Source organism: Zerene cesonia, chromosome 8, assembly GCF_012273895.1.
Source record: "Zerene cesonia ecotype Mississippi chromosome 8, Zerene_cesonia_1.1, whole genome shotgun sequence".
Lineage (NCBI taxonomy): Eukaryota > Metazoa > Arthropoda > Insecta > Lepidoptera > Pieridae > Zerene > Zerene cesonia.
The window spans coordinates 4,829,367-4,854,923 of NC_052109.1; the positions used below are offsets into that span (position 1 = coordinate 4,829,367).

Here is a 25,557-nt window from a genome sequence, read left to right on the forward strand (position 1 = left end):
TCTATACGTAGCCAGAGGATGGATAGGTCCTTACCTTCAAGATGACCAAGGCGACGAAAGCAGATATCATCCCGGATATACGCGCATACACCAGCACGAGATAGAAAGTTGTGCTCCAAGCGGAAGCCTGGGTAACTAAGGTATGATGTATCAGTAGGTGACGATATCTGAGTTTCGGTAAGAAACAGTAAGGCCGGTTTCGCCGTTTCAAGGTGATAGTGCACGGCATTGATATTCGAATGTATACCCCTGATATTGCAGAAGTTGACGCAGAGCGTGGATAGGGGTGCGTTGGTCTTTCTGCTCTTATTGCCCTGGATAGAAGAAACGAGCGGCCTATTGCCCTCCCCAGAATACGTAGGGCAGCCTGAGCTAGATTGCTCAGGGAGGGATTCTCCAGCACTATTGGAGCTGGTACCCTCCTGGGGTAAATTTCTATTTAAAACCGCTGCCATGATTCTTGAAAAGGGAGAGAGGGGGGGTGGGCTTCCGGACTTCTCACTCACCAATGCGAAACGCAAAAAAATGCTTCACGCCGGTTTCCTGTGAGTTAGTGGTTCTTCCCCGGACGAACTACAGCCCATTCGTGCTACATATAGAGTGTATATGTAGCTGTAGCTCTACCACTCTAAGAAATTGATCGCCAGAGCCTCGTTTGTTGATCAGCAGGGTGCACCACGAGCAGGTGAGGTTGGCTTTGGCCAGTAGGTGTTATATGGCCATTACACCCCAAAATGGCGACAATTTGCCAACTTCGTGGCCTACAATGTTATTGGTTTAGTTGATCATTCGATACAGAGCAATTGTACATAGTTCCAGCTATTTAATGTATTATTAAATTCCTTAATATGTATATAACCGCATTAGCTATATGTAACTGAAACTTATAAAATTTATTTCTATTAATGCTCAAGTCTACAATTTTTGACGGGAAAGTTGAACATGCTTCGGCACGAATTGGGCCAACTCGCACTGGGGAAGGCGCCACATCCTCACAGAAGATTGGTGTAAAATATTAGCATGCATATGCCACCGAGTTTCGTAAGGAGTAGGGGGGAGCCGGAGGGACAACACATCCTTTCCTAATCCTTAACCCTTCAAAGGCGGGCAACGAATTCGCCTTTACAAGTATTCTAAAAATTTGTTCGAATTTTCGTACATTAAATCATAAATGTAATTTATCTAGGAATCGCCATGGGGATTCTCGGTGTGTAATAAAAATACTTCATATAGGTATCTCTCGAAGGATAAAGATGAAGTCGGTTGAAAATAAATAATGGAACATATGGATACTATTTGTGCTTAACATTATGAATATACCTTATGATTATTATGTTATGATTAGTATACCTACTTAGTTTTAAAGACTTTATTTACGCATAAAAACAATTCGTTCACGTAAAATGAGTTACTTTAATTAATTTATGCTTATAATCTCTAGTTCAAGGTAATTACAAATAACATATTATAAAATTCATATCAAACAAGCTACATTACTGTTATAAGTTATGATATATATATGTTTTTAGTAAAGTTCTCTTCTTTGCAAATCTGTTAAATAACCGCGCTCCTTCAAAGAGTTACTTAGATACTTATTTTGTCACTTAGCTATCTTCTTAATTGCTAGCACTGTTACTTACTTGTTATTTGCTACTTAACTGATTACAGTGTAGTTTATGAAAACGTGAGTCTTAGATAGAAGAAATAAGGTATGTGAAACTTTGAATCTTGTCAAAAGATTTAATTTCTAAAAACGTACCTAGCTCAAAACCCTATCATACAATAGTAACGCTATCCGTCACGTATCGATTTGTACTCTGTTCAAATATAGCATTCCAGTCAAACCGGCGGAGTTGTAGGCAACAATGTTCTTTGAGCGTCCACTAGAACGCCCAGCACTCAGCCACTTTGCGTACAAAGCTTCGACACGAGTATAAAGCGATCGCTTTGAGTTTAAGCTTGACTTACGACTTGTAACGTATCGATGTGTTAGCTACTACTACTTATGATGCATTCGTATGTTGTATCCTGAAATGTTCATAGTTCGCACCATTTCCGCGGAGCTACGCGTTGTTCATTCCAATTGTTTGATACGAGAACAATAAACAATGTTATTTTACACTGCACTGGTGTTGAATATTAATAAGTTACTATAAAATATACTTAGAATTGCTATAATGTGCTTTTGTGAAAATATAATTTTTTAAGGAGTTGCATTACAATTTTTTATTAGTTCCAGAAAGTTTCTGTAATTTTATCATTATATTTTTTTGCTTTAGATAGCAACCATTTTCTAGTTGGTATATCCATTTATTATTTAAAGTAAAATATTAGTTTGAAATAATAGTGTTTATTTATTATCGTACGCGTCTGATGTGTTAATATTTTAAATTTTAGTTTTAAAAGTATTACATACAGCGCCATCTAGTACTTACTATGGTAAATATTTGTAGTTTATGAAAGAGAGAACTAAAAGGAGTTCCAATACATGTTTTTGTTATAATATACCTACATATTATATACATCAGACGAAAACATTATTGAAGATAGACAAGTCACAACATATATATATTTTTTTAATTTTATAACATTTCAAAAATATTGAAGGTCGTAAGAGTGGTTAGGTACGTGTTAATTATATAACACGTAACCACTCTTACGATCACAATATTGGCTTTTTGTACCTATACAATATGAAGATAATATACGTGATCGGTCTAGGTACAACTTAGACAAAGATTATACTTACTAGGTTTTACTAATTAATAGATAACACAAACCTAATGAAAACTAGGAAACACCTGATATCCATATCATACATGTATGTATCAACTCATATTGGAAATCCTTCTTTTAAATAATTCTCTTGCTTCACAAAATAAACTATTTGCACACAAAAAACTAATTTCCGATACGTTCCGTATGTATTCTTCGGGAAAATATCGGATAATCTGTACACCCAGTGGTCAGCGAGGGGTGAGGTGGGCGAACCTTAGTTGCTACTCTATTGAAACCTCCCTGGGTGGCGAGGGTTGGCCATGCATGTTTGTTCAAAGGAAAAAGGGAGGAAAACGGATCGCAAATCAACCATTCAAAGCGAATCGAAAATTAATTATAGCAGCGAATAAAACTTTAATATTGTTCTGCGTTCATTTCCTTTCTGCGTTTCCTTTGTTTATTTTGAAAACAGAATAATAAACTAACAACAGTATCGAGATATGTTTAATGATTTATCAACACTTTTCATTAATGGATATTTTGCCCATTTAGTATTTTTTGAACAACATTCATTAAAACTTTAATTATTCAAGCAAATACGTATGTCGGAATAATTAAAAAAATTGTGTTAAAAATCGTGTATCGTTGAAGGAAAAATAAAGAATATATTTTCAGCGTTTTGAGTGGCCTATTTTTGAGCTTTTGCAAATAAATTAATTTAATTTTATAGAATCGTACGTGCGCTAGTTTAAAAGTTTTATGTTTTCAAATTAGTATTCAATATTTAATCCAAATCTACATATCTAGCCTTTTAGTGGGCACTTGAATGTAATGACTGACGAGCGGATATAAAGTATAAACTAAAATAGGTCAATTTAGATAATAACAAGCTATTCAGAACTTTGATTGTCATTACTGATGTAGTTTTTTACTGCCGATTAATTTAAAAAAAAACGTTGAAAGTTTTGAAGTCAACTTTTTATTTATCATAATGTTTTTTAAATAACTTTGCCAATCTCTGCAGTGCCTACTACTACTAGTATGTCCAAAAGATCCTGGGTATACTATCGATAATTCTGCATAATAGTATTTAAACAGTTTATTTTCATTTAAATAATACTGCAACATTGAGATAGCGATAAGAGTATAAACGTTACACGTATGTGTGAATAAATGTATTGTTATAAAAATAAAACAATCAGATTTTTAATATGTTAATAAAACCAAGCCATAACATTTTATAATTGAGTGCAAAGTTAAAAACACAATAACCTACTAAAAACACGGAATCATAGTGCCTTCTTGTGCAATTCATACAAGTATTTTATGTAAATTGCAGTTAGTTTGGAATCCAATTTTAATTCGTTTTATTTATTTAGGTAAAATAAAAGGCAATTTAAGCCGTAAAATAAATATATTTCGTAATTATATCTAAAACAAGGCATAACAATTTTGTTTCCTACGTTTCCAATGCGCTCACAACAAATGTGTTGTAGAAGCTCGCGTGGGGATAAGCATCATGTGCATTTCTAGGTTAAATGTAGCAGCGTTGCATATTTATATTGGAATTCCTACGCAACATGACTACCTGCAGTAACCTTCCCCTTGAAGGAACAATCGGAATGCCTCCGATATTTTGTTAGGCTGTTCCTCCAAAACCATTCCACAATCGGAGATACAAAGCCAAGACGTCTTGGATGGTTCCAAACGACCGTTGAACGTCACTGTGTCTTCCACGTGAGGAGATAGTGCCCCGGTCACGTTCAAGACGGGCACCTTAATGGAGTTGCTGTCGCGCGAGATTCCCAGATCCGTACGGCGCAAGTATGAATCAATAAACATAGATAAATTCACTGGGTTCACGTGCGAGAAACATTCTTTGTAGACATGCACTAAATCATGGTTACGATTATCAGTGCTTCGACCAAAATGATGCCACATGAGATAGTCTAGGGCTCCTTGAGTCATTCCACTGGAACGCAGCTGCCTGGTGTTAATTTTTTGGTAGAGCCATTCGGTCCACCCGGCCTGTGTGGAAGTGCAGTTGATCAAAATTAGCGCATCAACTTTTTGTGGATTAGCGAGCGCGTAACGAGATAGTACATTGGCTCCTGCACCGACTCCGAATCCAATAAACGACCTTATTCCAAAGTGGCCGAGAACAAAGTCAATCTGGGAAGACAGTTCATCCACACTAGGATAAACGAAATCTTCGGGTAGGGTCGGGGCACCCTCTTCTTGGCCAGGGGCATTAACGTGATAGATGCAAAATTTGTCCAAAATAGCTCTCATATCAACAAAATTGAAAAACGCTTGAAAATTCGCTGCATAATTTAGTCCGAGGTCATGGTAGGTGATTATGGCGCGCTTTTTACGGTCCCCCCGGACTGCCACCAGGATGTCTCCACGTGAGGTTCTGACCCTCTCCTCCACGCATGCGCCGTCGCTTTGCAAGCGTCGATCAGATGGGTAATGAAGCTGAACACTTTTTAAATCGTCATCTAAATTGTCTGAAGACATCATGTTAAGGAGCGCGATGTTCTCGTGTACTGTGGTCGGCATTATCCTGGCTAGATACTTCCTTATAGAGCGCAAACTGCCGACTTCCTTTGTATACAATTGGATGGTTGTGTAACAATGACGTTACGATCCTACCTTTATTTTAGTCGCAAATATAATTAGCACCAATTAACGTAATACATCAGGTGCAGCTGGCGAGAAGAATCTTCCAGGTTTCATGTCTTAGTAACGAAATTTATATTTATATAATTGCACGTACGGTAACTCCAATACAATAACCAAGACACTGTCACTTGTCGTTCACTTTTACTTAACTGTTTAATACGTATATGCCATATTTCAATTTCGATGTTTTATTATAAGAATAACGCAAGAAAATAGTCAATAAAGTGTTCACCGGGCAAGCGTAAGCCCCAACCAGCAGTTGATTCGGCACTACTCGGTCCCATTCGTCATCAATCGGCTTGGCCTCCACGGCCCACTTGAATAACAAGGTCGACTCGCGGCAACTTCAGTGCGGTAGGGAAGCCCGCGCATGTGTAAACAAGATGGTCGATTGTTATTCAACGTACTATTTCTATCTAATTTATGTGTATCGACCTGATTTTTATTTAAATTGTGTTAAGAACTAGAATATGATAACAATATTTTTTATATAAGTACGAATGAAATCAATATTAAATAATTATGAATAAGTTTTTTTTTTTGCTGTTACAAATAATCTGTTCACAGCAATGCCCAAGAACAGGCGCTTGAATTTTACGTTCGGTTGCTTGATGCAATTTTATATTCATTTGTGTATCAAAGATGCTGATATCTTCGGCGTTGAGATTTTTACTAACCGACGTACCCAAGAAGTATGAAATATATTTGTGGTGGCTTTTCTTTCTCACCAAAGGGTACCTAGATGTAACAGCATTAGTAGCATAGTACGAAGTCCACTACCTGAATCAGGCACCGCCGCCCGGTCTCTTACGTGCTTATACCATTTAAAAAAAAAAGTCAATACATTTATTAAATACAGACGTTATCAATTAAATTTCGCTTTCAATCCAGAATTAGTAATTAATAATTCTGGAAATACCTAATTAGGGATACTTAGAACCAAGAGATGTCAGAAAGTCTACATAAGCGATTAATTATAATCTATGTATATAAAAGAGAGTGTTAGTTACACTATTAATAACTTAAGAACGGATTAACCGATTTGACTGAAAATTTGTGTAGATATAGCTTAGAACCGTGAGACAGTCATAGGTAGGTTTTTATCCCGAAAATCCCACGGGAACGGGAACATGAAATTGTTCCTGCAACTATGCGGGCAAAGCCGCGGGCGGGAAGCTAGTTATTAAGTATAACTGATAAGTGAACACATGTTAAATTATATCGCATTAGACTTGTCATGGAAAAGATTTGAAATGTTCATTTCGTTTGGTATGCATCAATTAGGTCCAACTTATAGCAAACTGAATCAGACTTTAATGTTATTTATTATACTTATAACCGCTGCTTGGTAAATATTAGATTATAATATTTCCAAACAAAACTGATATTAATTCTAGTTATCCTTAAAATTGTCATTACAGGTACAGTCAATTACATATATCGCATGTATATAGATAACCATTTGCAAAGAGTTTCTAGTTCACTTTTAAAAATCTGTTAAATCATCTCAAGTTCGTACATTATAATTATTTATTTACTTTACGTAAGAACACTATCGTGATTGTATTTCTTGCAAAAGTCAATAAAGAATATTGATTGAGCTGTTTATATAAGAAACTAGACCATTGGTCAAACTAAGAAGTAGACAGTGGTATTGAAATAATACTTACTAACTCTAAGTCATATCACTCCTTTATATGCGATTTAATATGAACAAAGACTAACTATTGCAATCTTCATGGTCATGGTAGTAGTTGTAGCCAAGAGGGGAGGCTAAAACCCCACCCCAAGCCACGTAACTAGAATCACATAATTTATGATAATTATCGAAAGGGAGGGCAGGGGTGCTGTTGAAAAGAAATTGATAAATAAAGGGGGACTTAGACGAAATAAGTTTGCTGTAAACCCTAACTAGTTCGGTAGTCAGTGGGTCATCATGATTTTATGTAAACAAATGTGTTTTTTTTACATAAATTTCGACAAACGACAACTAGGATATCACAAATCTATCCTATACTTAGATCAAATTATATCGAAACTAATATCATCAACATAGATTTGATAAAATTATTGATTGCCAGCTTGGGTGGGCATCATGTAGACTTAAACGACAACGAAATAAAAAATATGTTATGTTACAATTATAATTCATTATTTAATTATCTGCCTTCATGTTACTTCTACAAATAATTGATTAAATACATAAATAAAAATTTTAGCGCAACACAAAATCTCAAGGTAATATGATTTTGGTTTTAAAAAAACCTTTGTCTTATTCTATTATTCGACCGAGCTATTCGGATAATAAACTGTTAGTTAGGTAATAAAATGTTAGTCTTATTAATAGATTATACTGGTAGCAGTTCAGTCAAGAGAACTACAAACTTATTCGCCAATTAGGTTTGTTAGTTTTACAAACTTATAACGTGGGATGACAGATGACGGTTGAAAACTTCTATTTAAACACGGTTCGGGACACGTTAAATAAAGAATATTTGCAACTTTTTTATTATTTGTTTTGCAGACACTATTTTTTATTCATTTATTTTGCAAAATTAGATGAAGTTAGTACTTTGATCACACTAATAGTCTGTTTGTTTAGATGTCTGACTATTAATGACGCTGAAGCTACTGAACAGGTTTAGATTAAATTTGGTATACAGACAGGGTATCAGCTGACTTGGGTGATAGAATACTTTTAATCGCGAGTAAATGCTCCCTTGGGATAAAACAGGAATCTTATATATCCGGGCGGAGACGCGACGATCGTCTAGTGTCCTATAAATTTATGAAAGTAATTTATAAATTTCAGTGTATTATTGTACATTACACGTAAAACATCAAGCGGTCTATCAGTATAGTTAAACTAATTACTGCTCGTGTAGAAATTCTGACAATTGGCTTTATTTTCATTTAAATACTTCAATGGGAAAATCTACGCGCCACCTTATTCGGTACTTCGTATCGTCAATGCTCTTCTCTCTCGCTCGATTTCTACATTATACTTGAAATCTGAAGTTAGTTTATTATGCATCCTTCGACTATTATTCCTTTAAGAGATATAGATATTAGTCGCGCTGGATGCTTACCAACGTGCCCACTGACAATGCATTAACTTTTAGTAGAACAAACTGTAAGCAACGTTATATGCAGATTATCAGCTCAGAAATGGCCCATGCAATCGGAGCCCGCAAAAAAATCTTTTTTACAACTGATATCTGATTCATTATATCTGATACCTCTACCATAAAACTACTTACTGAATCAGATATACTGTACATCTGCTACCTGTGTAATTTATGTAGTGGCCTAAACAAGCTGTTTTTTATATTTTATATTTTTATTATTTGAACTTATAATAATTTATTATAACTATAATATTATAATATGGAAACAAATTAAAAGGCATTTCCCGGCCTCGGATCGTACTGCAAATTTTTTTTTCTTCTATTCTGTATATCTGCCTTTTCCAATAATATTCACTATGCTGTTATTATTATTTTTTTTATTGTCATATACGGTGCGAAAAATAAGATTAACATTATGAGAGGACCGACGTAGACCGACCTATTACCGACTTTGGATAAAAAAGCTAATATAAAATAAAAAGTAATTAGTTGGAAAATGAACAAAAATCCGCATTAATTAAAAATTATGCTACTCTCTAATTTCGATATCAAAACTTTATCATTTACCGTATAGCAATACAGCTAGCTAGTGTAAATACAATTTTAATTGCGTGTCGTGTTATTGCTCATGTTATTGCAAGAAACACCAGTGCGGCACAAACTCTATTATATCAATTTAATGTGTGGCGGCTGCCCTTCGGGAGAACATCAATTAGTAACAAATGAGAGGAAAATTAAACGCTCAATTCGCAGTCGAGTATTATGAACGTTTTATTTTGTTGAGCATGTTTTTTAATTTGGTATTATTTATTAAACTTACGTAAACTCTTACTTACGTTACTCCTCAGTGAATAGGATAGATATTTTTGTAGATACATAAGTATTATATGCAATCTATTTAATCTAAATTTGAAGTCTTTTTTTTAATAATTTATTAAAAATCATTACATTACATTACATCATTACATCTTTACAGATAGAAATTGCCATCAGTTAAAATATCATAAAATGAAATTCTAATGTGTGAGACAGTATCGCTGTGTTTTATATAAGTAGCGATCTTATATAGCTAAGTACATATCTTTTAATCATTGACTTCAACATCTATTGATTACGGAACAATTTTTACCCTTTTTAATACGACTAGACAGCTATTAAAAAGCTCATTTGGGACGTTCCCCAAAAATTGGTTAATGAGTTACGAAAAGCATTGTATTAAATGAAAATGTACTCTATTACTAGTAGGATAACGTTCAAAAGAAACAATAATTGTTAGTGTCACCCCGGCTTTGTTATGTTTCACTTCATAATTGGTATCCTATCAGATTTTGAACAAGCTAAGCGTAAATTTTAATTTCAGTGCGGCGTATCGTACAATGTTACCACAAATTTTGCCCAAAAAGTTAAACCTCTAGAGAGCTTTTATTACATGGATAATACATATAGAATAGATTCCTATCTATTCTATATGTATTATCCATATATATATTTATATTTCCTAATATAATGCATATTATAAACTTTTAATTAAATTTTGTTCCATACTATTTTATTGTTCTATTACAAATCTTCTTTGTATCAGATTCTGTTAGTTCTGGGTATGTCATTAACGCGTAATTTAGAATTTAAAGCTATTGCTTTATTATATAAGCATAAGCTTATATGATATTTCATTCACGACTATTAAAAACCAAATTCTTTTTTCATATACATAGCTGGTATAGATTTCAATGTCTTTCACTATATTAGGTACATACAATATATAGGCCATTCACAGGCTCTTCGACTAGCATCTTTCCAATTCCAGTTTCTTATGGAAGTTAATTACTTATTAAACGTGACTAGAATAACATCGGAGGGGGTAATGACTCTCCAGAATATAAGATGTCCAAGGACAATATTGGCTGTAATGAAGTAGCTGGTATGGCAATTGCGATTTCCGTATTGATGCTTTTGATACCGATTATAGCCATGACTTCGTCTAGTATGTAAATGGGTATTATAGTTAATAAAACTATAATTAAAGCGCTGTAACTGTATAAACTTAATGTCCGTCGTATCTTCAAGCATAAACGACTGAACTGATTTGGATGAAACTTAGTACAGTGATAGTTTGAGACCCAATAAAGCACATGGTATTAAAATGTTTTAATCTTGGAAATGCTACAAGACGAACTACGCAGGATTGTTCCGGATTGTGCGTAGTTCGTCTTGTTGTTCGGACTGTCTATTTTTGTTTGTTTTTGCAGGGGAAAAGCTACTATTATAAATCATATAAGTATATACTTATATAACTAACATTATACAAACAAAATATACAGATAATTAAAAGTAACAATATCAAGAACTTTTACCATAATTTATACGTCCGACTCACAAGGTAAAAACCATTTAGTCGTAGGACCTTTCGTGTGAATAATATCCTGACAAAGAAAGCCCCAAGGAAAACCCCATATAATCAATACTATTGTAACACGCAATGTAGGTACACTACACCACCCTTTTTTTTGTAAATTAATTTTGTTCACTTACGTTTATAAAATATAAACTTACCGAAACAATTAATGAAGTAACATATTTTATTATCCTACGCCTACGTATTACCCACATTACCTACTACAAAATACTACAATACCTACATACGATTTCTTATAATTGTTTTATATCTTCTAGGAATGTATTAACTCCAAAGATTCTCTTTTTTGGAAAAAATACTAAAAATGAATAGTAGTAAATCTTATTATCCATATTAATATTTAAATGAAATTGGTATACCTAAAAGCAAGAGCAGTCTCATACATGAGGAAGTTCTTGGAAAACAGCGATGACATGAAAAAATAAATAATCTTCATTTATTTTGAATACTCGAAAGTTTCGTTAGCTTATTGTTTTTGGGAAGAAATAAAAAATTCCTTAAACATATTAAAAAAAAAAAAACAATTGATTTTTTATCACGTTTAGTGATGAAAATAATGAAGGATTAAGAAAAAATTGAATAATACTATATAAAAATGAACTTAACTAGTAAGTATTGAATTTATTTTTTATATTGAAATTGAATTTAATAAAGATTTATTAGTTAAGACACAACCACCATAAGGCCATTTATTTTATACCATTCGTAATTTAGAAGTTACCTAATATCTTCCTAATGTAAAGGTTTTCTATCGGTACGTCTACTTGCTTTGATATGTAGATCTAAGACTCTGGAGATGTCTTTATTTTTTACGGATTCAGTCTCATACCTCATACAACATTCACATATTAATCCACTCCAAACCCGATTGTGTATACATTGTTAAAATCTCACTTGTACATATAGACACAAGTGCCAATCGAGTATACACGTGATTGAGTTTAAAGCTTTTAAAAGTAGAAATACCTGTCTATCACTAGATGTTTTCTAAATAAATTAAGATTATAAAAGGCTATATGATATGGGATTATATAGATCTGTACTACAATAAAGAAATGTTGAAAAAAATCAAAATAGCTAAGAAAAACCAAATATTTGAGAATAGCAGGATTTAAATTGAAGAGGATTATTTTTACATTAAAACTGTTATCGAATAAAGAAATCCTTTTTATGCCAACACTGAAAGACTAGTAATGACTTTACGCAATACCTACCTAGTTTTGTAGCTTATAAAGTTTGAAACTTACCTACTATAAAAAAAAGCTTCTCACAATAATTGCTCAACTGGCAGCTAAACAATAACATTAAAAATATTTAGAAATCTTAACAAATGCATTGAGTTTAAAAATTTTACGTATATTATACGGCAATAGTTAAGTTAAAAAAACGCTTATATCAAGTATTCAACTTGTCTCGTTTGCTCTCTCTGAAATTATTAAATCCTGGCGATTCCATTGAGAATTATAAGATAAACTCATCAAATTATTGTAGGTATTGTCACCGAATATCGATAAGTGAAACTTCATTCATACAGTCCGTTTCAATTGGGTCAAAATCGAGTCTAAAGTAGTCGGTTACCTACAAACATACAGTTGAAGCTAATAAAAGCGTGTTAATAATAAAAAGCGAAGGTCTTTCAATTGACGTCTGGGGTCTGGGCGGATATTAGAGCCCACGTACCTACGGCGCTGCAAATTGCTGCCTCTATGACGCGTAATTGTGTTCGCTGTAGTAACATTACGTTCCTATGTGGTTCGGATTTATAAATTAATAAATAAACAAAATACGTTCTTTCCAAACGAAAAAATTCTTTTCGTAAACGAGTTGCGTTACATAGTACTGTTGTCGTATATTTTAGTCCTTTGATTTGGATTAATTAAATCAGGTTAAATTGCAATTTGGAGACTTAAAATTTTACCAAGCCAGATGATTCCATGAGATGTCCACACGTACAACCAATGATAATTGTATTTGTTTGGTTAAAACACGAAGGAAATTTAAATTGGCAAATGATGTTATTTCACGAAACAGCATCCATTTTCCTGGCGTAATGTTCAACTACGGCCAGAGATATATAGATAAATGTGTTTGTCCACAGAATGCCGGCCAATCGGAACTCGGGTCACTATTTACGAGGTCCATGTTTGACTCCGTGCCAGGGTTCCGTGGGTGGAACGGCTTCGTGGACTTTTCGGACGATAGCTTATTTTGGCGTGGATTAACCTATTATCGAATAATCATAAATTTACGGCAATTATTGCTTAAAGAATTTTTTTTTGTTTTATTTGTAGGTTTAATATCTTCCATAATGCTAATGCTTATGCAATTTGATAGATGTAGCAATCAAAGTGTATTTGTATGTTACCTTTGCACACACAGCGTTGTTATTAATATCTAACTACAAATAGAAACAAAGATTCACATCCCCACCTACCAGGTCACCCAAATAAAAAAAACATTACATCAACATTCTCGGGCCAGCAACTCTAAGATCCAAAAATATAATTTTCTCGTTCTTCAATATTTTATCTTTGATATCTAGGCTGATTATTTCAAGGCAAAAGTTGTATGGAAATTTAATCGGTAGACTAGATAATCCTTATTTGAATAGGATAGACTGGTAATTCGTGAACTGTAGACTGTAAAATCGAATTGCTTTATTATTTGGGAAAATACATAACTAATAAGAAATTTTGAAGGAAAAGAAAAAATTTGATCACGAGGCGGCATTTAAACCCGCGCCTTTTTGCCAAACCGTAGCAACGTCTAGCCTCTCGGCCACCTGTGATCCCGCCTCAGTAATCGAATTTCTTCTACTCTTTCGGTTTTATGTTCCTAAGGGACACCCCACGCCATCTATTGCGATGATTAAGAACCATCATAACCAATACGAAACATTATTTCAATGATTACAATATTGTATCGATGGAACGCGGCCTTTGTTAAATTTAACAAAGGCCGCGGGTTCAAACCCAGGCGGGGTTTGAACCCGCGATCAATTTTTCTCTATTCCTTCAACATTTCTCATTTATAAAGCATTTCAATGCTATCAAACTAAAAATCAAATATATAAGCAATGCTTATGTAAATGAATAACTGTAGGTGTATGTAAATCTAATCATTGTGTGTATATTCAATTCAAAACATTTATTCCGAAATAACAATAATAATGTAGATAGATATCATTTAATAAAGTACCATTAAGCAAATTAATTAATTGCTGAATAAGCAACGAGGTCAAGCTCATTAGCGATATTTATAATGCATAGGTAATAAGGGTGCTCTCAAAACTTCCAGCTTCACGTGAATCTATGGATATTGCTTTTATATTTTTAAAATAGAGGGGTAAGTTTATTCTCGGGGACAGTTAACTTTCCATTAGCCTACAATGTGACTTCATAAAGGTTAATGGTTTTAATGTATTCTTAATTACCAATTTGAATTAAAATTATATATCATTCCCTAGGTGCAGCGTAGTTTTATTGTTAACGTGTTTATTATTTATTGGTAGATATTTATATTGAGATCAGGTTTTATTTGTAGATATTTATATTCTTTCTATACTCATTCCCCTAACATTTTTACTAGTTTGTTACAAGCTTTCAAATTAATAAAAACATGTAACAAAAATGTCAAATCGTATAGGTATCTTGTTTGAACATTACCGATTTTGTAATTAGAATAATACAAAACATGTAGGATAAGTAGCACATTGAATTTATATAAAACACACCATTTTCCGCGTATCCATTATAGTCAACATTAATTTTAAGTCATTTAATATCTAGCTACGTTATAACAAGACTTGAAATGATAATTAAAAGGTGTCTGTATAAAGGAGCGAGGTAATTGGTTTCAGCAAGGTATAGTCGAGTGTCCTCGTTGATATAAAAGCTTTCATACACGGCTTGTTAGTTCACCTTTCAATAGATACCAGTATATTACCCACTTCTAGCGGCGGTTTAAAGCATAAACTTGAATACTAGAGTAAAAATTATTATCTATATTATTTTTTTATCTCATCCGTCCCCGTCTATTTATCCCCGTCATCATTTCTGTCCATAAGGATAACCTTAACACCTTAAAAGCGCAAATGTTCGTGGGCGGTGATGATTGCATACCATCACGCTAATCATCAGCTCAATTGCCCACTATTACATAAAAGAAATCAGATAAGAATAAACAAGCAGTGTCCTGTTTATATTTTTTCAATATTTAAAGATAATACGCGTAACAATCACAACGCAAACAACAGAAAAGTTTTTTTTTTCCTTAGTTCCACATCTCAACCACAAGCATTCTGCATTTCTTGAATTTGCGTCCGCAACTTTCAATGGTAAATAAAATATATGTATCTAAAGGTAATAATATAGATGCTAAGCTTATAAATTATGATAAATATTTATTCTCCAATAATTCCAATGCCTAATACGGTTAAACGGTAATTCAAAAAGTTTGTGACCAGCGCTTGTATATTGGACCAAAACTATCAACGTCGCGAACTTACCTAACGAACCAACATCCGATCAAAGAAAATAACTTTAAGACTCTTATACCAGCCGCTGTCGGGCTTTTGTTATTTTTCTTATTCACTTCAAAATATTTTGTTACCTACTGCCTAACAATAATACAGTACCTATCTACTATCACATGAATACTCGTTTTTCGGGGAGCAAAGGACATTTCATGATTTAGATAACAAATAACAATTGTACATTGTATAAAATATTATATTAATGTATTAAAAATATTAGAATAAAAACAAAACAAATGCAGAAACCGCAACAGTAATTTCAACAATTACGTAAAGCTATTGTTAAAAGCCATAATAAAAATTTCAGAGCGCAGTTGTTAGTTATTTTAAGGCACATTTTTAATAAGATTTTATTAATCTAATTCCAGTAAGTCTTTTCTATTAGAATATTTTACTAGTAATGAAGCTTATTCGTTAAACTGTACCGATGGATTAACAACAATAGAGTCATAAACCCCAGAGATAACGTTCGCTGAAAGCTTTAAGTACCTTCAGAAGTGGGGATAAAATCTTTTATTGGGGATGCGAAGGAAGAGGTATTTAAAAAATAGTTTACAGTACTTTTCTCATTTACATTTAATTCGTGTTTAAGTTAACAAGAAAGAAAAGTTTGTAGCTGTATATTTTAAATTTTACAGTTCAAAGATGGGAAAAAGTGTACGTTGTGATTTGACTAATTAGTACAGATTTTTAAATTATTGCTTAATTAAAATGAAATATTTACTTATGGCTTTTGACATCTCCAGGATATTTTCAAAGATCAAGAAAGAAGGCGAGGCAGACCTGCTGGAAAGAACAGAGTGCCACTGTCTGTTGTAAGTTTTCCTATCCAATTTCTTCTTTTTCTATTTCATATTTATAGTGTGTGTTGGGTAGGTATATCTTATTTTTTATTTTATTAAAATTTTAATAGATCGGTCATAATATATCGTGGAAGACATAACTTACATTTTAATTTAAAACAAAACTACCTTTATCCACTGAGTAATAAATTACAATTAATAGGGATTCCATGAATTCATGCTAACTCTTCAGTACAAATTTACATTGATTAAATGCCAGCTTAGTTTATGTTTTATATATTGTGTAAAAATTAACAGTAATGAACTATTCAATTTTCAGGAAGAACGGAGGGCTCGGAATGCACAGTACGAGAGAGAGAGGCGAGTGGAAACCGCAGAAGCCATGTCGCAGCTAGCACAGGCTTTGGGTTGTGAGGAAACGGTAAACAAAATATTACATAATTTTTTCGTTCTAGTTCTAACGGCCTAGAACTAATAAATATTTTTTACATAAGTATATAGATAATGTTTTTACTAATTTACCGACTGCAATATTTTTCAAACGATTATTTAGTTATAAGATGGTGGTTATACAGTTTATTTAAATACTCTTATAATAGTATAAACCAAGCAAAAATTTTAATATTTATAGTTATAGTTTAAAGCTGAATATTTTATATCCCAGTAAGGTATTAAAAAAAAATGATACATCTACCTACCCAAAATTATTTACACCAATTAGACGAGGACATATCAGGATAATTAGAATATAGCGCGACGGTGTTAATAATTTAATTAAACTCATTTACGGGGAATTATTCAGGGTTCCAATCACAGCACGGTGGTCTCAGGACCAAACAAGTGTGTAAATTATTCATTAAGCGTTAAGTAGATTAATTGAGCTGCAAATTTTGTCAATAAATCTCTAGCTTAAATAAATTTGGGAACAGGTAAATTCAGCTTCAAACTGCTACCTAATGTTTGACATTCGTTATGAATACAATAAGATAAGATTTTGCAGTGTAACTTATATCTTTATATTATTTTTAGATATCCAATGCTGATATTTTAGCAACAGCAGTGCAAGAGCTACAGAGAGCAACTAGTAGAGATCCATCTAACGAGATAATGGAATTAAAACGCTGCAATGCAAAATTAATGCAACAGAGTAAGTATTATAGGTAATTAAAATTGTTTCAATTCAAAATTAGGGCCGGTTCTGATCGCTACAGGTAGGTATGCGTTCGTACCTACTTACCTCAAAAAACATCTAATATGCCATTGTTAAATCGAATACAATAAAACGGATCGAAATTATCTATTCTTAGTAACATGAATTCAATTTTAATAAGATTAATACAAATATCGATTCAAATTTGAGTCTTTTCTGCATTGGTTATAATTGGAAACTTATTTCAGTCGAAGATATAGAAAAGCGTCTTACGAATTGGGAAGACCGCGCTGAAGTGAGATCAAAGAAAAGTGGTGGCATCAAGAAAAAGGATAAAATTAAGAATAAGAAAATAGCAAACGCGATAACCATTTCTGAAGATATTAAACTGGAAGCGACCAAGGCGGAACATCCCATTGCAAACGAGCCATTACCGACTGAAGCATCTGGTGAGTGATTAAATATAAGTAGTATAAAAATCCTCACATATAAAAAGGTTTCGCTCGTGGTACATTCATAGCCTATAGCTCTCAGGGATTACGTGATTCAATGGTGAGAGAAATCGATCCAGTAATTCGTAAGATTTGCGCGATCTAAGAAACAATCTTATTTATCTTTATATTATAATTATAGACTTAACATTCGTCATTACTTATCGATAAGATAACCTTTACTTTTTCCTATATTGCTATACCCTAATTACTAGAAACGAATGCACATGGTGTCTTGGTACTTCTAAGTATGATAATATATTAGTTATACCTACTATGAACAAAAATTAGCCTACGACTTGCTCTTTTGAGTTTTAATAAAACTCGCCTTATTGTTCCCAAATAAGTTTACTTCTACCCTTCCCCTTCTACCCTTTTTTCGCGATAAAAAGTATCCTATGTCCTTTCCCAAGTTCAGTTTTATATTCATACTAAATTTCATCAGAATCGGTTCAGTGGTTTAGGCGTGAAAGACTAACAGACAGACAGAGTTACTTTTACATTTATAATTTAATAGAGATTAAGTCATATTTCGATATATCTTTGATTTTCATTATGTAATATAAATTGGAGAAATATAGGACTTACAATAATATAAAAAACGACGTCTTAATTAATTTTCAGCCTGCGACGATAATCAAATTATAAAACCTGAACCGATGCAATTGACTGAAGCAGAACCATTCCAATTAGATAGCATTGCCGCCGAGTGTCCTGTAAGTTATCCACCGTCATTAATTATTTATTCATTAGCATTTAGAATTTTTATGCATAATATTTTTACTATTTATATACGTAAAATATTATTTACCACTGGTTTGATAACTCTAATATTATATGTATATAGTATTTATTATAGTGTCATTTTATTTATGTATTTTTTATTTCATCACCAGGTGAACGATTGGGGTATCGATGATCTTATAGCTGAATATTTATAGGTAAATTTGTATTCTATGTATCTATTTTTCTATAAATCCATATCGCATATCTATGTATTTATACGTGTGATATATAACTGCATAATTTTATTATGTTCAACGTATCATATCATTGTATTTTTTTAACCTGTGTACTTGATGTAAAATGCTATGTATTTAAACCTGCTAAAAAGCCTTATCTTTTCCAGGTCAAGACAGGTTCACGATCACAATGAATTGAATACAATGAAGTGCAATACCGATCAACCCAGTGCAATATAACGAACACTTTCCGAGTACCTTTAGACATTTCAAGAGAACTATCGCACTGATAAAAATGTGTATTGTTTGTAAGGATACTTTTGTTTCGAAGCTTGTAATACCACTATTGTCTTATAGGTATAAATATAGTGCAATAAACGATTGAACTTTTTTTCTTTATTTTCTTTAAAGGGATATTTCATCTACGTCCTTAATCCTCTTCTTCATTTAGTATTACACTAATCGAATATTAAATTATAATTTTTACAAACGCAATTATATAAATTGAAATCTTAAACTAAAGGTTTACTTTTTAGTATCATATCATATAAAATCAATTAGTAGGCTGCATACTGCCTCTTATTATAATGAAAGAGAAAAAAAACACTTTATCGTAGATAGCCGAGATGCCAAACTCTCAGTTCCATTGAGTATAGTACACCACCGGCGGAACATCCGTAGAATAATTATAAGCAATATAAATTATGCTACCTTATAAAAGGTAAACGTGCCGATTACCACATTGATGGTATTTAAAGCATTACCACAATTTCATTGGTATATCAAAACTTCATAACCAATATTCATAATACAGAAATGGTTTTCCGTTTGATATTGGAAACGTATTCATAGTCGCACAAACAACTTCTAAAAACGTTATATTCGAATAGCAAATACACAGCTGAACGAAAGTGCATTCAATAAAATAGAGTATCAGGAATATAGTACGCGTGGAGCAGCGTTATCTAAACAACATTGAAAAATAAACTAGAAAAAATATCCTGGTATTTAGGTCGATCTGCAAACTATTTGAACGAGCGGAAATAAAATAAAGCATGTTTACGTGCAATTCGTGTAAAGACGATTAAATTTGTCAACCTCATATTATGAATTGTGATTTTAACTTTTTTATAAGTTTATTTTTTATCCATTGTTTTATTTTTTCAATATAATTAAATATCTGAGAAATGACACTAACGAGATTCTTTTTCAAATCAGATACCTTATATTGCATTAGACAACATTATTTTATGTGGATTTTTTAATTTATTTACATTACCCACGTTAGCTTACCTCGATACTATGTTTCTGCTACTGCCATCTACACAATGGTCGCAACATTAAAGCTCTCCATAGTGACCTACCATAAGCGACACCTAGTGAACAAAATAATAAAACATCTACCCATCCATTTGCTTACTTTGTAGTTTGTACCCGATTAAAATCAATTCAATATTCTATGAGAGCTCATAACACAACTTTGATATGTTAATAATATCATCGATGTATATATGATCCATGATAATGAGATCAACATTGAATTATCTGTCTAAGAGTTATTCCACGATTCTCGAATAGCTATCTATTATTATGACTACATTGATACTATGCTTTGTGTCACACAAACAAAATATCTACTTTTAACGAAAATTCAGTTCGACCTAAGAATATCTAAGATTAAACTAATTTGAAAACTTCTGAGTAAAATGATAATTCCCAAAAACTTAATTTAACATTTATTTTCCAATGTCAAATTCCAACCTCTCCTAAAAATATACAAAATACTCCAAATTTGATCTGTAGATTTATTTATCAATCGAAAGGTTTTGAAAAGAGAAGTCATCAATAAAGACCACAGTAATTATTAACTATTATTTAATTATGTAATTTTTTAATTCAAAAGATCCTTAAATCTAAACCAGTGTATTTTGTACACAATCATTTATTACAAATGGATACTAGATAGTTTTAGGTATATTCTGTAAAATCCTAAGTTAAAAAGTCATAGGATAGCTTAATCTAGATTATCCAGTAAAAATACTAAATTGCTGTAAGAATTCAATATGTATACATATTTCGTATCTCTAATAGACAAAGATAAACAGCAAACAAATCCCTCACTTTATACATGCTCTTTACAAAAATAATATTATATTGCAAAAACAAAAAACCTAACATTTCAATGCGCACAACATTATAATTATTATACAAGGTACAACAACCTTATTTAATTAGAAAAATAGTAAAATCTGCAAATTTTACAGAGCTTGTCATATCCGTGACTCAAACATATCAGAACAAATATCGCACAGGACTTAAAAATAAACTTATTAAACATTGACACTGTTGATCTTGAGTTTTTTCACCCGTCGAGTGGTGCCTTCGCCATCTGAACTGTCCGTGTCATGTGAACTTCCTTCTGATTTAATGCCCAGTCCCAATTCGTGTGCATCCATGTAGTTTCCGGTAGCTCGAGCCTTTTCTAATGCTCGTACTGTAATGAAAAATCAATTTTATACATGATATACTATTTTTCAGTAGGTATAATTTGACTCATATTTTTATGTGGGATATATAGATAATATTTTGTCTTATGCAAATTAAATAATTACTTGCCTCATTCAAAAGATATCTTAGGTATTCAAGGTATATAATGGTATTAGAGTTAGTATTTGCAAGTAAAATTTATTTATTGAATTAGCCAGCAGCTTTAAACTATCAAAAGGTTGTCAAAAATGTAAAAAAAAAATTCCTTACTTTGTGGCACTAATGTTTAAATTCTATTATATTATCTGATTAGAAAACTGCCTAATACATGCACAGTTTTGTTTTGGCCTGTTTTTGAGTATATTTGTGTGTCTAATTCTTTATTATCTATGATTTATCACTGACCATTTTTCAAATCGGACCAGTAGTTCCTGAGATTAGTGCATTCAAACAAACAATATTTGTGGTTGTACAAATAACATTTTATAATAAAATGTTTAGGTGGAATGGACAATAATGTAAGATTAAACATGGATGAGATTGTTACGTATGTACCTAAACTATTTTACATGAAAAGTAAATAATTTTTATAATTAATTTTTATTCAAAAGACTATTTTATTACTTCAGTATTTTGAATTATATCAAAATAACTTACTTTGGGTCTCCAATAAACTATTTTGCCGTTTGAGATCTTCAATATCTTGTTGGTGCGAGTTGTTTTTTCTCCTCATGAATTGTATGTATTCTGCAGCTTTTTTCAAAATTTGAGCTCGACTCGCCTGAAAATTAGTAGAAGCCTAGAGAAAGTTTGTTATATGCCTAAAAGTAGGCAAGCCAATAAAGCCATTTCAAAACTATACCTACCACTTTTTCTCCTTGTAATGCTGGTACTGAATCTCTGAGTGATGTAAAGCTATCTTTTATATGATCCCTTCTCTTTCTCTCCAATGCATTATGGTGAGCCCTTTTTTCAGCCTATAAGAAAAATTTTAGAGTTACATTTATACCTATTTAATATGCTTTATATTTAATATTATTATGAGGCCTATATATAATTAAACCAAAAACGAAAAATCAATCTCATATACAAGTTGTAACAGTGGACAGTGGGTACTTAAGGTCACGGAAAACGGATAAACCCAAAGTGGAACCACTTACTTGAGAATAATAACCTCCACTGCTTAAGCCATTCCTTGCATGTGGACGAGAGTCAGAGTCGTTTTCGGCCTGAAAATTATAGTATCATATCTAGTAAACATACGAAATAACAAAACACAGAAGAGTAAAAAATACCTACATCACTTTCGATATCAATGTCGCGGTCGTCGTCGCTCATCATCATTAACGAATTGTAAAGTTCAATTTACAATAAGTCGGTATTAAAGGTGCGTAAAGTCATTAGTGAAATTAACAATGGCCAAATAAGAATTCTTAATATTTTTTGGTTCCTTGCACACAATCACACAAAAGAACGCGTGACATAAATTGACATAATTTGACATTTCATTCGATAAACATACAGATAACCTATAAACAGATTATTAAATGTCACATATCAATTAAGAAAGTTTTGAAAGAGAAAATGTTGTCTGTGGATGAGTTATGTAGCTTAAACCGAGTGTATTCACACCATTCGCGTTGATATTCGCATATTTGTGAGGCGAATGTGTGAACAGTGTTTTGCGTCATCACTTGTATACGAATATTTCTTTGAAATTAATATTATTGTCGACTCACAGACTCACAAAGCGGATAGCGAACACAGATGTGTGTTATGTACATATAACACGCACTAATTATAAGAAGATGCATAAGGCCACCCAGTAAGAACTTCTACCCGGTAACGATTGCAACATCGCGCACACCTGCGGTACACCTGCGGTTCCAGAAAAGATGACGGCAATCCACGACCGCGACGCTGCCCCGCCGAACTCACTCTTGGTTCCAACATTGAACCGGAGGGACGTAGTAAATAAGTTAGATATAATTTTAAATGCAATTTTTTTTATTACATTAAATTATTAATAAGTAAATTTCGGTTTTTTTTTGCGCCTTCGCGGGTCGGTCAATTTAATTTGTGTACACGCACAAGTAGCAAGCAAAATGTAATTATTTTTCATTTTGAAGTTAGTTACACAATTTTGTTCATTTATAGATGTCAGGGGTACTTACCTGAAATACGACACACCATCCTTTTTTAAGGTAAAATAAACTGAGAGTTAAGTCGCGTATGCATGTTTTTCGAAAAAGATAACAAATATCAACTAGTTCATTAATTATTGTTTAATGGGCAATTATTCATTCAACAGAATATTAAAACAATTGATATCCGATAAATTTTAACATAATCTGTAGTCGAGTCAATGGTTGAAAAAAAAAAACAAAATTCGATTAATAAATTTTTAGTACCTCATTGCGTATAAATTTAAGTAGTAGATACCTACTAAATTCGCTAATTTTGCAGAACTAAGATAACATATGTCAATTATTGTCATATTAATTGTAAGATTGGTTTGAAAATAATAAAAAATGGATAATGTGCAAATAACAACTTCATTACAATATATTGATGTAAACAATAATGAGTTTTACGATAAATTGCAAGACGAAATTGACTCTGATTTAGCACGGCTAAAAAAGAATGTCACAATTATAACTAATTTAAGACGTATGTTTATTCATTTTATTTTATTAATAATAAGCAGCTATTACCTACCTAAAATTTTTATCCATATTTTATGAGTGTGGGTAATGCGTATCAAAAATTTCGAATAATTTACAGTCACTGCTGCGGAAATGGAAGTGGAAACTGCTGCTTTATATCATGCAGAGCTTTGGTACAACATAGAGGAATTAAAATTGTATTCAAAACAAAATGAGTAAATGATAATAAACATACTTCTGAATTTCATTTATTAGCTTCATATGTATGTTTGTAGATTTGTAGGTTTGCTGTAGGTAACCCATTTATTTAGACTCGATTTTAATATAATTTCAAATGGAAAGAGAAACTTTGCACACTTATTAAGTATTACAAAATTTCCTTACGAGTTAGTACTCTATCTATGAGCATGTGAAATAATTTTGTTGATTCTATAAATAAAGCTTGTGCTTGTTTACTTTAAATTGTAACATCTAAATTTATTTTTAATTAACATTTACGCCCCGATACTTTTTTATATATCACACTCACATTCTAAAGTAGCTGCGCCCCGCGGTTTCACCCGCGTAAGTCCGTATCCCGTAGAAATATCGGGATAAAAAGTTGCCTATATGTTATTCCAGTTGTCCAGCTGTCTACGTACCAAATTTCATTGCAATTGGTTCAGTAGTTTTTGCGTGAAAGAGCAACAAACACACACACATCCTTACAAACTTTCACATTTATAATATTAGTAGGATATTAGTAGGAAAGTAGGATTAGCAGGATATGCAAGTTTTTGTTTGGATGTTTGTCCTTCAATCTCGCTGAAATTACTGAACGGATTTTGATGAAATTTGGTATACAGAGAGGGTATGAGCTGACTTTGGTGATAGGATACTTTTTATCCCGATTAAATACTCCTTTGGGATAAAGCAGGAATCTTAATACCCGGGACGAGCGTCTAGTATTTTATAAATGCATGGATACACGGACGGATGCATGGATGCTATACATGTAGATGGGTACCTAATCGGTAAGAAAATATTTGTTAAAATTAAATATCTACTATTTAAATATTAAGCTATTTTGTTCAAAATATTATAATGTATTGCTTTACGAAGAAAGCTGTCTAATTACTAAGCGTACATAAATTAAATTATTCTGAGTGCTTCATCATTCCAAAATATATTTGACATAAATAATTCTTACAAAGGGGCATGCCCATTCTCCATAATGTGTTGGGCCCAAAGAAAACTGAGAAGACCTGTCCAAGAGCTACATATGTTTCACTGCATAGTATAAAACGAAATCGCTTTCTCCGTTCCTATGTCCCTATGTCCCTCTGTATGCTTACCTAATTTTTTAAAACTACGCAACGGATGATGGTTTTTTTTTTTAATTGATAGAGTGATTCAAGAGGAAGGTTTACATGTATAATAACATCTGTAACATTTTTTTAATTTTAGTTTTATAGCATTGAAATGCTTTATAAATGATAAATTTTGAAAGAATAAACAAAATTCGATCACGAGGCGGG

The 25,557-nt window shown here is 32.4% G+C and overlaps 2 protein-coding genes across 3 annotated transcripts; both read right to left on the reverse strand.

Moving 5' to 3' along the window:
- Nucleotides 1-4,113: 4,113 nt before the first annotated feature.
- Nucleotides 4,114-5,694, reverse strand: LOC119828551 (protein NDRG3). The gene has a single exon (XM_038350734.1). It carries the CDS (start codon nucleotides 5,278-5,280, stop codon nucleotides 4,303-4,305), a length of 978 nt encoding a protein of 325 aa, XP_038206662.1. The 5' UTR covers nucleotides 5,281-5,694; the 3' UTR covers nucleotides 4,114-4,302.
- A 15,053-nt stretch (nucleotides 5,695-20,747) lies between these two features.
- On the reverse strand, nucleotides 20,748-22,875 carry LOC119828777 (protein max). Of its 2 annotated transcripts, none has more exons than XM_038351029.1 (5): nucleotides 22,674-22,875; nucleotides 22,535-22,603; nucleotides 22,241-22,351; nucleotides 22,032-22,155; nucleotides 20,748-21,381 (listed from the first exon to the last, which is right to left on the reverse strand). In XM_038351029.1, exons 1-5 carry the CDS (start codon nucleotides 22,716-22,718, stop codon nucleotides 21,218-21,220), a joined length of 513 nt encoding a protein of 170 aa, XP_038206957.1. In that variant the 5' UTR covers nucleotides 22,719-22,875; the 3' UTR covers nucleotides 20,748-21,217. The 2 variants fall into 2 exon arrangements, with proteins under 2 accessions (XP_038206957.1, XP_038206956.1); XM_038351028.1 differs by having other exon boundaries at nucleotides 22,032-22,173.
- Between the last annotated feature and the right edge of the window lie 2,682 nt (nucleotides 22,876-25,557).

Bases quoted from the DNA above. Each gene is read 5' to 3' on its own strand.
- LOC119828551 (XM_038350734.1), bottom strand. From the start codon at position 5,280: ATGCCGACCACAGTACACGAGAACATCGCGCTCCTTAACATGATGTCT.
- LOC119828777 (XM_038351028.1), bottom strand. From the start codon at position 22,718: ATGATGATGAGCGACGACGACCGCGACATTGATATCGAAAGTGAT. The intron at 22,604-22,673 runs GTAGGTATTTTT...TATAATTTTCAG, and splicing joins ACATTGATATCGAAAGTGAT to GCCGAAAACGACTCTGACTC. The intron at 22,174-22,240 runs GTAGGTATAGTT...AACTTTCTCTAG, and splicing joins CATTACAAGGAGAAAAAGTG to GCTTCTACTAATTTTCAGGC.